At 36.9% G+C, this 16,120-nt stretch overlaps 1 protein-coding gene across 1 annotated transcript in view; it reads right to left on the reverse strand.

Moving 5' to 3' along the window:
• Positions 1-209: 209 nt before the first annotated feature.
• The window catches only part of Rme-8 (receptor mediated endocytosis 8), a 699,549-nt gene continuing 683,638 nt past the window's right edge, over positions 210-16,120 (reverse strand). Inside the window, exons 52-53 of the mRNA XM_090387774.1 lie at positions 10,465-10,561; positions 210-710 (exon numbers count right to left, since the gene is read on the reverse strand). Coding sequence (XP_090243900.1) covers positions 628-710; positions 10,465-10,561 — 180 coding nt within the window. The 3' untranslated portion in view covers positions 210-627. The remainder of the gene's footprint in view (positions 711-10,464; positions 10,562-16,120) is intronic.

The following is a 16,120-nucleotide window of genomic DNA, read 5'->3' on the forward strand; positions in this document are numbered from 1 at the left end:
TGCTGATTTTAAGAAATAATCTCATAATCACAGCATACAGCTTCTAGAATTAATTTTTAATTTTAAGTTTATTTGTTATATTATGGATGGAATTCTGAGTAATCACAAGAGATGTAAAGTGCATGAAAATTCTAGACAAAAACCAAAATTACATTGAATGAAAAAAAAAAAAAAAAAAAAACACCCTACTAAAATCTTATTTTCTTCTTATTCAGTGCAATCACAAAATCAAAGCCAATATCTTCAAAACCTTCCTTTAGTTTTAACTATAAAAACAAACAAACTGATGAATGATTGTCATTGTCTTGAAACCACCTTGGAGTTAGTTCATTCTGCCTTTTGTCTTTTTTTTGTGCATCTCACTGGTCAACAAGAATAAAAGTGTCTCTCTTTTTTTCTCTCTCACCACCCCATGTCTCTCTCTCTCCCTCTATCTCTTTTTCTTTCTTTCCTTTTCGTTCTTTCTCTTGTTGTGTCCTTTTATTTACCTATTTATTTATATTTATATATATTTATATATATAAATATACATATATTGCATCAGAGTAGAATTACTGGCTGCTCAAATCCTTGCACTGCCAGACTTCTTCGGATGAGTAGTAAAAAAATAGTATAAAACAGAATGATTCAACCATCTTCTAAAGGTGGGGGAGAAGAAGGCATTATTTTTGTTGTACCTTGAGTGAGATAGCCTGCTACACCAGGTGTACCTAAGAAAAAAAAAAAAAAAAGATTTCATATTTTATATAAATATTAAAGACTTAACAAAAGAATGTCTAGTAGAGCACAAATTTCTTTATTTAAAGGCTACAATTATCATATTATATAAATACTTTTATAACCCAAGGAAAACTGCAATTAAATTTGATTATACCAGTTTTAGGTGACCTTTTGAATTCTGTATATTTGTGGGTGATTCTGCTTCATGTGTCTTTGTCCTCACACTGTGATCTACTCAAGATGGTTTCTGTACTTCTAAACAAGCAAATGCTAATAGGCAATAAGCCAAAATATTTACCACAAACAAGTGCACAAAGAATAATGCCTAAATAAATATTAGTATTAATAAAAGACAATTGATGCAAGTAAGCCAAGCTTATTTGACATCAATCTTTAAAAAATGTTATATGGTTTCATTGAGATATCTGTCCAACCCCTTCATTAAATTTTCTCTAGTTCTATAAGATGAAGTGATGGTTTATCCAAACAGTTAGTAAACCTTTAGTTTTTATTTTATAATCCCATCTTCAGATATATTTCCTTAATATAAGTGCATATCCACTAATTTGTGCAGCCTGTGAGGGGAAAAAATGCTATTTAATTTATTGAAGTGTTTAAGGCTTTAAATGGATTGAGTAAACTAAATTCTGATGTCCTCATTCTCTCAGACAAAATGCGCGCGCGCGCACACACACACACACACACACACACACACACACACACACGGGGACATAAATTTAAATTGAAATGTATTGTACAAATTATGAGCAGGGGTGAGCCACCCCTGCTCATAATTCCCATCTTTTTAAATTTAACTCCGATCTTTTTAGCATTAGCAGAGGCATATGATGCAAGAAAGCAAGCTTATTCAGCATCAGCCAAAAAAAAAACAAAAAAAAAAAAAAAAAAACACACACACACACACACACCACTCCCATGTCACCCCTCCGTTCGTTCGAAATACCTGTCCAGTTGAGCCTTAAATTTGTTTAGGCTATCAACTTCAACAACAAGTGATGGAAGTCGGTTCCACCAACCAACCACCCGCTGGCCAAAGGCAAATTTCCGCACATCTATCCGACATCCGTCCTTCCTCAATTTGAATTTATGCCCTCTGAGGTGATTATTTTGAGCAAGATGAAGAATCCCATTGGCATTGAGCATGCTCAAACCATTCAAAGCCTTATACACCTCTATCAGATCACCTCGCCAGTGCATAGTCTCCAGACTCTGTAATTTGCAAAACTTAAGCCTTTCTTCGTAAGAGCAACCCTTTGTTCCATTCAATAATCTTGTTGCCCTTCTCTGTACCTGTTCCAGCAGCTCTACATCCTTCTTGAAATGAGGCCTCCAGACCTGTATACAGTACTCAAGATGTGGCCTAACCATTGCCTTATACAAGGGAATAATCACCTCCTTATCCCTGCTATAAAAATTCCTGTATATCATTGACAAGACACCATGAGCTACTCTTGCAGCTCGTCTGCACTGCTCAGAGAACTTCATATCTGCCTGCACAATTACCCCCAGGTCCTTTTCATTCTCCACCACTGTCAGTGTAGTACCGCAGAGTTGATATGTTGCTCTGGAGTTACTGTTTCCCATATGTAGTACTTTACATTTGTCAATGTTAAACTTCATTTGCCACCTCTCAGCCCATCTGTTCAACATTTCCAGAGCCTGTTGCAGCAGCATAGCGTCAGTAGTGTCCTTAACAACCCTGCCAACCTTTGTATCATCTGCAAACTTGGACATTAAACTTGATATCCCATCATCAATATCATTCATAAACACCGAAAACAACAACGGACCCAACACTGAACCCTGAGGAACTCCACTAATAACATTAGTCCACGTTGAGCAGTGTCCATTGATTACCACTCTCTGTCTTCTGCCACTCAACCATCCCCTTATCCATAGCAGCAATTTGCCTCCAATGCCACACTGCTCCAATTTGTGCAGCAGTCTTCCATGTGCAACAGTATCAAAAGCCTTTCTAAGATCCAAATATATAATATCAAAGTTATTCCCTGCATCCAGTTCTTTTGTGACTACATCATAGTATCCAATCAAATTGGTCAGGCAAGACCTGCCCTTAACAAAACCATGCTGCGTCTGAGCTATAACTGAATTCTTGTCTAGATGATCCTGCAGTGCTTCTTTAACCAGTGCCTCCATTAATTTACCTGGAACAGAAGTTAAACTAACAGGTCTATAATTACTTGTGTCAGCCTTTGATCCTCCTTTGTGAATTGGGGTTACATTTGCACATCTCCAGTCTATGGGTACCTCCCCTGAGTCCAAAGAAGCTCTCATAATTATGGCTAGGGGTTTGCTTACTTCCTTTGCTGCCTCCTTTAATATAACTGGATAGATCCCATCCACCCCAGGTGCTTTTTTTATGTTTATCCTCAACAATCTCTCCTCCACTTCCTTCTCAGTTATTATAAAATCATCCAGCTCACTGCCAATGTTTACTTTACCTACATCATTCTCCTTCCTGTATAACTCCTCATGCGTGAATGTAGATGCAAAATACTCGTTTAGATTGTTAGCCACCTGAGCAGGATCCTCAACTGTTGAATCATCAATATCCAGTGGACCAATCTGATTCATCCCTTTCCTTCTTGAGTTTAAATAGGTAAAGAACTCTTTTCTGTTTTTCTTTGCAACCTTTGCCAAGGATTTTTTGTAGTCTGCCTTTGCCTGCCTAATCTCCTTTGTGACTTGGTTACAGACTAACTTATATCTTTCATAGGCTTCCATGTCAACCATTAATTTGTATGTATCCCATGCATTTTTCTTCTCTGCCACATGTCTCATTAGTTCATCTGACAACCATTTAGGCCTAAACCTTGAACAATATTTCTTAGTTGGTATGTAAAGCCTGGTAGCCTCCAAGATTAGTTCCTTGAATGCTTCCCATTTTGAGTTTGCTGTTGGTAACATCATCAGTTGGTCCCACTGTATAGAATTTAAATACTGTCTCAGACCATCATAGTCGCCTTTACGAAAACAAAAACCCTTCCCTTTACCTCTGATGGTAGTTACCTCCTTGAGTAAATCCCACTTCAACACACTGTGATCACTGCCACCTAGTGGTTCATTTATCTGCAGATTCTTAATGCATGAAGAATCACTACTGATAATCAGATCAAGAGTATTGCTTCCTCTTGTTGCCTCACGAACATGCTGATGTAGAAAGCAATCATCCAATAAATCCACAAAAGCCTTGCTAGTGTGCGAGTGACCAATCCACAAATTCCAGTCAATATCTGGGAAATTAAAATCCCCCATTATAAGACTCTCTGATTTACTGGCCCACTCTATTTCCCTGTACAATATCTTATTATAGAGAGTAGGAGTGTGCTATAGGCCTAATGACTCATCAGAGTCATTAGGCCTATAGCACACTCCTACTCTCAATTTTGATTTCCCTATGCTTATGTCACACCAAACTGACTCGACACTGCTCTGTCCATCGATGTCGACTGGCTTCACTTCCTTGGACTTTGTGTTTCTTAACTAATAGCATAACCCCTCCTCCCCTCCTGTCCTGTCTATCCTTTCTATACACATTGTATTCCCCAAATTCCAGTTCCGCATTACTTATATCTGTGTGACACCACGTCTCTGATATCCCAACAATATCTGCCTTTGATGTTTTGAGCAATACCTCAAATTCATCAAATTTATTTACCAAACTCCTAGCATTGGTGTACACGCAGGTATACATGCACCTGTTTCTATTCTTAGCTACCCTAACACAACCCATGTGTTTACTTGTACCGCAATAACTCCCAGCAGTCTCTGAAATATCCTGCATCTTGTTTTTCAGGCTTCTGCTCATTTCAATAGAAGCTTTTATGGGAGTTAAATTTAAAAAGATGGGAGTTATATGAAATTTTGTGAAGAACAATGCAATGCAATGAATATTTTTATTAACAGGTCCCACATATAGTATACTCATCTTGTATTTCCAATAATAAAAAAAAAATAATAATAATAAATAAATAAAAAATGAATGCTTTATTTAATAAAAGTATTAAATGGAGCCTGAGCCATCCAGGCCCAACCATAGCGTAAGGCCTTTGGCTCATGGGAAAACAACTATTTCCAATAATCATTTCAATAATAAACAAATAAAAACATGAAATCGTTTTCAACTTTGAAGTTTAACAGTAGGCAGAACCGTGCGCTAGACAGTTCCACATTTTGCTCCCAGTGGTTGAGTCAATGCCTGGTCGGTAAGTTGCCAAAACACAGTTTTTAGAGGTGACAAAATGAGTCAAAGGAACTGCAGAGCGAGCAGTGCCAATGTGATCACTGACTGTGAAGGGTGTGTCGTCGCAATGTCGGTATTTTTTTGTTATTTGCAGGATTCACCCGAATTCCCATTACGTAAATTATATCAGTGTTAGGTCAATACTGAACATTCAACAGCATAATTATGTGATTACAGCTTAATTGCAAATTGAGCTTGAACTTGCTAAGTTGAAGTTATGTTAAGAGGAGATGTGTAAGTAACACATTATTTCTATGAGAGACGGTTTTGTGAAATTTGATTCGATCATGGCCTCCGTGCTTCCCCATTAAGTATTTGACTTTTGACCATTCCGATGACTAAAAAGAATAAAAATATTTTTAAGGAGCACTAGGAATCAGGAAAGGCTAAACGCCCAAGCAATGCTTTCAACAGAGAAAAGCTTGGTCAACAGTGCACCAAACTTGAATAAAAAAGTTATTAATCTATTTTAAGCAAATAAAATCCAAAGAATGGATTTTATTTTTAAATAAAATTTCAAGATTACCCAAGTCTGTTAATGGTAAGTGTCCAGTTAATGTTTTGTAGTATTTTTAACTTGCTTATTATTATTACTATCTATGTCTACATGTCTTATAACCAAGCCAATTTAATGTAAATTTAAGAAGCAGACCCCCCACACATCATTGTCACAAGCCACCACTGGTAACGAGTCAATGGGTGAAGGATCACTGATATCTTTTAGGAGTCATACATTTAGATCAGTGGTTTTCAACCTTTTTATAATAACGGCACCCCTAAGTAATTTATTTTATTTTGTGGCACCCCTACTCAATTTTCTGCCTGTTAGATCCAATTCTCTCTCTGTATATGTGTCTGTGTGTGTGTATATATATATATATATATATATATATATATACATATATATATATATACACATACACAGGGTGATTCACTACCAGTGCGACAAACTTGCAGGAGGTGTAGGGGAGAACAAAGACGAATCGGAATCACATAGTATTGCAGGGTCCAAAATGCCTTTGTCATGCGGTAGAGGACGTTGAACGGGAGGTCGCGTGAACAGCGATCCTGCTGGAAGTCAGCATTTGCGAACCGGTTCCCGAGGCAGTAGGATGGACGAGTATTCAAACGTTCAACTGGCCGACATGCACCTTGCATATGGAGCTGCGGATTGTAACGGACGCGCCGCTCTGCGCTTGTACCAGGAACGTTTCCCGCACAGGCATGCTCCTCATCATACGATTTTGCCATGAATCGAGAGCAAACGACGAGGACGCCAGACAATGAGGAGAATGTCCTACGTCTTCCAGAAGGCAATCCGAGTACAGGTACTCGGACTGAATGAACTCGGACTGAGTTCATACCATCTGCAACGCGTCCAATCATTGGAGCCTGCGGATTATCCACTCCGGAGGACTTTTGCTACTTGGTGTCTTCAACAGATACGGTTCGCAAATGCTGACTTCCAGCGGGATCGCTGTTCACACGACCTCCTGTTCAACGTCCTCTACCGCATGACGAAGGCTTTTCGGACCCTGCAATGCTATGTGATTCTGATTCGTCTTTGTGCCCCCTACACCTCCTGCAAGTTTGTCGCGGTGGTAGTGAATCACCCTGTATATTAAAAATTTGCATTTGAGTGCTTGTATCTGTCCTATTTTTAATTTTCGCGGCATCAGGACCACCACTATTCAAGTCCTCTGCATTGGCGGTTCGATCTGGGGATTGGATGGTGGACTGATCTTTAGATCGATTCGTCTTTGCGACAATTTGGCTAGCGATCGAAATGCAGCGATTCCCTGACCATTATTGGCCTTGTGGTCCTCTGTTCAGATGGGGCATAATGGTCAGTCTATTTCTGTTTTTGTTTTATTTTATTTTATTGTAGTTGTTCACATCTTTGTTCGTGATGTCTAACATAAATTTGGACCTGGTGCCCATTAAAGGGGGGGTGCCGTTAAATTTCATTTAATTGGCTATTCAAAATTTAATTGATTATATTTTATTATCTTTGTATTTAGACTTCTAAATTACCTTCGAGAGTTTCTGCTGCAATAATTTTATTCTCTTCCCTCCCTGTTGGTTTGATCATTATGTATAATTTCACAATTTTCGCTTGTCTGTCTTGCCATGCTGCTGGCATTTTTATTTATTTTTTATCATTATTCTCACTTTTAAGTTATAATATTAAAAATATATATGTTATATGATATTTATTACAATAATATAATTATAAAAATTACATTTCATAATACAAATTATATATATACAGTATATAATTTTATTCTTTATATAGAGGTACTAAATAAACATCAATTATAGATCACCAAAAAATTAAAAAGATACTGCACACCTTTTTATAATGAAATAAACATATAAATTAAAAAATAATAATAAGTTTAAGTAACTTAAACCCAAATTACATGGCACCCCTGGAATGCTGTTGCAGCACCCCGGTTGAAAACCACTGATTTAGATAGAATATAAATATTCCATGGTAAGACACATTTGAATTTCAGGCAGAGTTGCTAGCTGCTCACAGAGAAAAACAATTCATGAAACAAAAGAAAAAATTTAGTTTTTTGGATACAAAGGAAGTGAGTTGTGATATGATTGTGTAAGGAAGGTTAGAAGTTATTTACAAGAGGATTATTTGTTTTTGAGAACACAGAGAATTAAGCACTGTTAAAAAACCAGTGCAAGATTTCAGTTTGAAACTTATTTGGTAATTTTTGAGTGATTACAATATCAGTGTCACACAATGAAAACACTATTGCATTGCAAGCTTTATGCTGCTAAATAACCCATTTATATATATAATTTTTAATGAAATTTCCAAACAAGATATTAGACCTGGAGTACTTAGTACTATGCTTGGGTTGAGGGTTAAGAAGGTGAAAAGATACTTGTTGACATCAGATTTGAATTTCTGTAGATTGTAATTTTCAGGAAATATGTGTGAAGGGAAAAGTTGGTTCTATGAGTTTGGAGATTCGAAGTTGGGAATTATAGATGTCAATTCAGAAGAACGGTGCCCACGGAAATATTCAGAGAAAAGACAAGCAACAGAAGCATAATGTTTATGAGACGGAACGTGGAGAGACTTTGTTAGAGATGGGTCATTAATTAACCTAAGTGCTGTCTTTCAAATGGAGTCTAGAAATCTGAGAGAGGTTATAGAGGTTAGAGATGGTTGGAGGAAAAGTAATGCTGAGAGCAAAATGGAAACCCAGTTTTTTGGATGCAGAGAAAGCAATATATGTGACATGCTTATGCCAAGATAGAGATTAGAAGTCAGGGTAATCCCCAAATGATATTGTATAGAAATCTGGGTGTCATCAAAAACAAGCACAGAAGCAGAAGAATCCTTTTTGCAAGATCAGGAGTGAGTTTTAAAAGGACTGAAATTAACTAAGTTATCTTAGTTAATTTCAATGGAGAATTACATGGAGATCAGTATTTAATGGAATTGGTAGTAGATATTCCAAAAGTTTAAGCAGTGCAGGACAAGAAGTTTAAAATTTAAACTGTGTTTGTGCAGGGCAAGATTTCTCAAACTGGAAGGTGGAATGCAAAGTGCTATGATGAGCAAAACATCTTCAGCAGGATAGGATTTCCAGTCACTGGAAGAAGGTCATTAATATAGGGGGAAAAGACTAAACTTTGGAAAATGCCAGCACTAGTGGAGAAGTTAGAAATCAGAGGCATCTACTGTCAACTGCAGAGCAGTCAGCGAGAAACCTGGATGCTTAATTACAGAAACTAGTCGGCAATCCATAAGATGGAAGCTTATTTAGAAGATCTTTATGCCAAACATGATCAAAGTTTTAAACATCAAGAGCAATTGCTTGAATCCTACCAAACTTTTCCACTGAATTGTCCACAGACAGGTAACATAATCCAGTGTATCACGTGCAGATCAACACTGGTAATATACTATTTACCATATATGAATTTAAGCCTTCAATCATGTCCATTTATCTAATGATTTTTTTTTTTTTTTTTTTAATACAATCAGAATAGACTATCAAACTATCAGAATAGACAAAAACTGAAAAGGAAATTAACAGTGACACTGCCATTTAAGTATACAAGTTCTACTCCCATCAAATAAAAGCACAAATTATCAAAAAATTTCCTTGATAATTTTTTACTGCATGCAGAAAAAGATGTTTTCAACACACAGTGAACCAGTCATGAAATCTAACAGAGTGATGTGAAAACTACAGACATATGGATAAACCAAATATATCTGGAAATATGACTGCACACAGATACTTGCTTGAATTTATCATATTAAAACTTTTTACATATAAAAATCATTATTATTATGATTTACAAAATATGAATGAGACCTGACAGGTAATAACACTGCTGATGCTTGTTAAAGTTACTTTCTTTTCTTCTCACACTTGTTCTGTAAGTATTTGCAGTCTTAAACAAGTTGGCTTGAAATACATTGTTGTTTAGTGCATAAATAAAGATGAGAACACAAAATGTATTAAATTCTGATCTGTATATAGAAAATGCATAATTTTAAATTTTGGATGCTTCACAGGGTGCAAATTTAAAATAAACTTAAGTAAATCTGAAAAAAGAAGTAACTAATAGTATCAAAAATTTATATATAGTGAGCATCTGTGTGTACACACCACACACATAGTAAACTCCTGTTATAACATTCCTGCTTTTAACACTCATTTCTTCTGGTACCATGCATTTTTAATGCAGTCTTGTTTAAAATGCTTGTGTATAAGTTTTTGAGTTGAATATTAACTACTGCTTCAAAAACAGTGTAATAATAATAATTATAAAAAAAAAAAAAAAAAAAAAATCAATGTTACCAACATATTGAAGAAATATGAAAAATCACCCCCAAAAGGAGGTTCTATTTATAATGCTTTCCTGATTGTAGTGCTCTTTTCAATTGACTAGACCAATTGAAAATGCCATAATGGGAGTTTACTGCATATGTTTTTTAATTTTTTATTTTTAAACATTTATGTACATAAGCAGAAATACATATATGCATGTTATTGAAATTTCAAGCTCTTAGTGGTTTTTAAACTAGAAAATGGAACTGAGAGATTCATAATCATAATTTGCATATTTTGCCTAAAATGTGTTTTTTTTTATTAGAATTAATTTTTTTCTGAAAGAAAGAGGTTTAAAAATGCATTAGTTTTTTTAAATATTTAATTTATTAAAAATTATATATAATTAAAATACTTATTGTATGTAACAAATTACAAACAATATGTATTGCAATCTATTAAAAAAAAAAATCTAGAAATTAAGAGTTTGGCACCTGTTAGGACCGCTACTGTGTTTGCTACACTGTGGGGTGCTGCCGCTGCCAATTAAATTATCTATTTTTGTCACATTTATATAAAATTGAGGTTTTGGGATATTGCAAATTTCATGAAATAAAGAGTTTCTTTATAATACAATAACCATACCTGTTAAGGAAGGTAAAGCTGTGTCTGCTATAAACAAGTCATGCTTTTGGTCTCTATATTCAGACCATACATGTGATTTGTTCAAAATGGCAGAAATCTAGAGACAATATTTAAAATAAGTCAAAATTATATTTTATTTTTTTTTATGAGAGAGAGAGAGAGAATACATTATAACTGTATTACAGCATATAACAGTCAATTATCTTTAATTATCTTTAAATTTGGATGAATGTTTAATAATTTTAATCAAAGAGTAGTTCTTCACCAAAACACAAATTTGCCTTACTGTTGAATGTTATAAAGTTTAAAATGAATTTTTTAAATTACTTTTTAATTTCATTAATTTAAATTCTTTTTAATTAAAAAATTAAAAATTAATTCTTTCAATTTTTTTAAGTAAAGCCACAATTTTTTTAAATTCATTAGTAATTTATTGCTATAAAGAACAGGATGATTTCTTACATTTTCTTTTATATGATATACAAGGTTAAAAGAAAAACATTTTCCAGAAATGAAAATGAAAGTTGGGCATCTGTTATATTTGCTCCTGTAATTTATCAAATTTCCATTCTATTCTTTTCATCTAATGGCCAATCAAATTAATTTTCCCATCTATAATCTCCCTTCAATAATTATTAATCTTTATATATACATATATATATATATACATATATATATAAATAAAATATGTTGTATATAGCAATTAATATTGAAGACAATACAAAGATAGATTTATAGAAAACAAGGGATAATGTAAGGTTAGCAGAAAGAAGAAAAAAATATATACAAAAAAGAGGAAAGAAGAGAATATAAATTAAAATATATACACAAAACTTATTGCTATTTACCCAGAATCTAGGTGACTTCGTCAGGGGGGGGGAGCACAACCACCCACCCAGGCTGAAGGCAAAAAACGACAAGGAGTTCTTTGTTATATGAAATAATAATAGTAATAAATTTAAAGATTAAGTAATTTGAATCTAAACCAATAGTAGTTAAAAATTTAGAATCAAAAGAAAGATAATATAAAGTATTAATGCAAGCATGTATTGAACATCATTGACCTGGCAGAGAACGTAATTTATTAATTAATTAATCTCTAAATTTAGTACTATTAATATTTCATATAATTTAGCAGATACTGATCATTACAGAAACAGAACTTGTTGTTTTTTTGCCTTCAGTCTGGGTGGTTGGCCCCAGACGAAGTCACCTAGATTGTGGGTAAATAGTGATCAGTTTTGTGTATATATTTTTCCCGTTCCTTTTTTTTTGTATATATTTTTTTCTTCTTTCTACTAACTTTACATTATCCCTTGTGTTTTCTATAAATCTATCTTGGTACTGTCTTCTTGAATTGTCTTCAATATTAATTGCTATATACAACATATTTTATACACATTATGGTCGTAATGCATCACTGCTGATGAAAGTGCATTGGCCCATAAGTATTAGTTACAGTTTGTTAAAATTTATCAACTTTCTTTCCATATTACTCATTATATAAAATATATATATATAAAACTACTGAATTAAGTTGTTTCCTTGTTTGGTGCATGTGTGTCATCTGTAAAAGAGAATTAAAAGTTGAGTAACTAGATCAATTTCCCACTTTTGTTTCACAGGTCTAGAGAGACTATTCCCAAATAACAATAATGTTGAGATTATTGGGTCATCCATTATAATGTAACCGACGAAACACTGAACAGAACTAAAATTTACTTTCTATATAATACAATAAATATTCAGTCAGTTTGGTTAGATGGTATATTCCTGACAATACATGTAAAGACTCATACTTGACAAAAGACATGAAGTCTCAGTTACAATCAAACAATTTAAGAGGGCCATTCAAACTAATGCCACCAATTTTTTCATGCTCATGTGATATTGTATGCAAAATGCAATGGTAACAGACTTGTGTAGTCTGTGGCATGTATTCAATGTAACAAAGCATTTAAAATGGATGGTGTAGCAACCATTATTAAGGGAGGAAAATTAATAATAATAATAATAAAAATATTACTTCACAAAATATTACAATAATTAACACAGGTAGCCAGAATTTATCTATTACTGAGAAATAGAATTACAAAAGGTAAGAAATAAATTTACAAAATATTATAGAAATAACTTCTTAAAATGAAATTACCAAAATTAAAGTTAAAAAATATTAAAGAAATTAAGCAAAAACAAAAATTAATCCACAAGACTTTTAACCAAAACTCTTATCATCCACTAGAACTATCTGAAACAAGTGTTTACTCTGTGATGCCCAATTCAACTGCCAACTATGTCTGCCAGGAAGTTTTTTGGACTGATAAAATCTAAGAAAAATCCCCCAGCTCAACCTGACTTAAGCTAACTAAGCTCCACTTATAATGTCTAAATAAATATGTTCCTCACATCACTAATCAGATTTGAATCTTTCTAAATAGATAAAGAGTGACTCACTATTCTGCCATTAAAATTTTATTATGCAATACAAATGGTTTTCAATATGTGACAATAAAAGGAAGGTGAGAAAGAATTTTTATAAAAGCAGGCTATATATATGTTCCCCACCCCCCTTGTCTTGAAACCAGACAAGTCCGAAGAAGTAGAGGCTAGTAAAGTAGAAAGATGATTATGGTAGAGATAAGTAGTTGGGCTCAGGTAGTTTGGGGTTGCAAATCCGTTCCTATAGTTAGGACCCTGAACGAATGTCTGGGAGTGGCATCATGTATTTAAGGTCAGTTGTGTAAATGAGTGGTATAATGAAATAAAGTTAAGCTTAAATATAATTACAAGATTAATACACTGTGTTAGGCCAATTGGTGGGTATGAGTTTTCTAGACTGTAAGACACCACAGAGGTCTAGTGTATTGTATTCACACTATATGATGTGTATGGGAATAATTATTTACCGATAATGCTATTTATATTAATATCCTTTAGTTTTTTGTGCCTTAAGATGTTAAGGGCTTAAGATGCTATCAATAGCTGTTTCATTATTGTTGCAAATAGTTGCTATTCTGATGCTTTGCGCTAGAATAATGTTGGCATGTACTCCTTTGGAAATATTGGAATTCTATTCTGTGAGGTTGAATATATTAAAGTTGAATGCATCACGTTTGTTATACAGGTTGATGGTGGCTATGTTCTTCTTTAACTTAATATTCAGATCCAGGAAATGGGCTGTAGTATCATTGTTATTTGTTTTTTCCAGTATGAGTTCATTGGGGTATAAGTGTCCATAATCCTTGATGAAATTAGGGCAGCTGATCACTATGAGATCATCTATATATCTGCAGAGGTTAAGGTCCTGTGGAAATGAGATTTCTGACCAATATAGATATAGGTTGGCTATTATGCATGAGGCAGGGATGCCCATAGGTGTTCCATTGGTTTGTTGATACACAAGTTCAGTAGGTTGTTCCAGTAATAGGTATTGCAGGTTATATACTCTTTATATTTAGCATAAATATATTTGAGTACTGTTTTTAGTTTGGTTTGGTTGATACTTGTAAATAGGCTGTGGAAGTCAAAGGTTTGTATATTGGTAACATTATTATTCTGCAAGAAATTTAATACTAGTAGGTTGTTGCCTATGATTCTGCTGTTATGTATGTTTTTTAAGAGTGGTTGCAGTAGTTGTTCAAGTGTTTTTCCCAGTTTGTGTACATAACTATTTTTGCAGGAGATTATGAATCTGAAACCTATGGGTTTTTTGTGAAATTTTGGAATGAAGTATATATAAGGTAAGCTGTAATTGTTAATTACAGTAAATAAATTTGATAAATTAAGAAAATAAAATTGATGAATTTGAGGTGTTTCTCGGGGCATCAAAGGGCGGATGTTGTTGGGATGTTGGAGACGTGGTGTTGCACAGATGTGGGGGATGCGGAGCTGGAGTTTGGGGAGTGCAGGGTCTGCGGAGGTGGTGGGCGGGGTGGGAAGGGGGGAGGGGTTGTGCTGTTGGTTGGAACACATGGGATCCAGGGAGGTGGGCCGGTCGGCATCGCTGGATGGTGCGGTGTCGGGTCGGTTTGGTGTGGCATGGGCGTTGTGGGGTCAGGGTTGAGAGTGGAAGTGTGCTGTGGGCCTGATGACTCTGATGAGTGTGGTGAGGGGCTGTGCAGGGGGGGTGGAGTGGGCCAGTGGGTCGGAGAGTCTTATAGTGGGGGATTTTGGTTTCCCGGATGTTGGCTGGAGTTTGGGGGCTGGTCGCTCACACACTGGCGGGGCTTTTGTGGATTTATTGGATGATTGTTTTCTACATCAGCATGTTCGGGAGGCAACTAGAGGGAGTAGTGCTCTTGATTTGATTGTTGGTGGTGGTTCTTCATGCATTGGGGGTCTGCAGATGGATGAACCGCTGGGTGGAGGTGATCGCAGTGTGCTGGGGTGGGATTTGCTCAGGGGGGTGGCTATCGTTATGGGTGGGGGGGTTGTTGCTTTCGTGAGGGCAGCTGCGATGGGCTGAGACAGTGTTTGGGTTCTGTGCAGTGGGACCAACTGATGAAGTTGCCGACAGCGAATTCAGGGTCGGAGGCGTTCAGGGAACTTGCTTGGGGGCTGCTGGGCTTTGCATGCCAACTGGGAGGTGTTGTTCGGGGTTTAGGCCTGGATGGGTGTCGGATGGGCTGGTGGGGCGTGTGGCGGGGAGGGGGGTGCATGGGATGCATGCGGATTGGCACGTGGCGCGGGGGCCTGTGATGGATATGAGTTGGTCTGTGGGCAAGTTGCGGGGTGGGTTGGGCGGCCGAGGGTGGATTGCGGGAGGTCTTTGGCAGGGGATGCGGGGAGGGGCAGCAAGGAGTTCTTTACTTGTGTGGGCTCTGGAAGGAGGGGGATGGGTCGGGTTGGTCCGCTTGGTGTCGGTGGGTCGGCTGTTGATGTTCCTGCTCAGGTGGCTGACGGGCTGGATGAATGTTTTGCATCGGCATTCGCGCATGATGAGTTGTTCGGCGAGGGGAGTGCTGGGGATGTGTTCAACTCTGGCGGTGAGCTGGAGAGTCTTGTGGTGGCTGAGAGTGGGGTGGGGGAGAGGTTGTTGGGGATGGGGACAGGAACGGCGCCTGGGATCTGTCCAGTTGTATTGGGGGAGGCGGCGGAGGAAGTGAGCAGGCCCTTGGCCGTGATTGTGGGAGCTTCCTTGGACTTGGGGGAGGTGCCCGCAGACTGGAGATGTGCGGGTGTGGCCCTGGTTCGCAGGGGAGGGGATCGGGGGGGTGACACAGGTGTTTGTAGACCTGTGAGTTTGGCTTCTGTTCCGGGAGAATTGATGGAGGCGCTGGTTGCGGAGGCACTGCGGGGTCGTCTAGACAAGACTTCGGTTGTGGCTCGGACGCAGCATGGTTTTGTTGGGGGGGGGGGGGTCTTGCTTGAGCGGTTTGATTGGGTACTGTGATGCGGTCGCAGGGGGCTGGTTGCAGGGAGTGGCTTTGATGTTTTTTTTTTTTTTTTTGATTTGGTAGTTGTTGGCGCATTGGCTTCTGTGGCCATATTGCACCTCCCCAGGTTTTTGCAGTACTTTGATTTAAGCCCGAGGCGGGAATCGAACCCGCGACCTTTGGGTTGTCGGGCAGGTACTTTACCCACTCGGCTAGGCTTTGATGTTGTGTACTTGGATCTTGGAGGGGCTTTTGGTGCTGTTGCGCGTGGGGAGGCTGCT

Source organism: Mastigoproctus giganteus, chromosome 13 (assembly GCF_048544385.1).
Source record: "Mastigoproctus giganteus isolate SK-2022 chromosome 13, ASM4854438v1, whole genome shotgun sequence".
NCBI lineage: Eukaryota > Metazoa > Arthropoda > Arachnida > Uropygi > Thelyphonidae > Mastigoproctus > Mastigoproctus giganteus.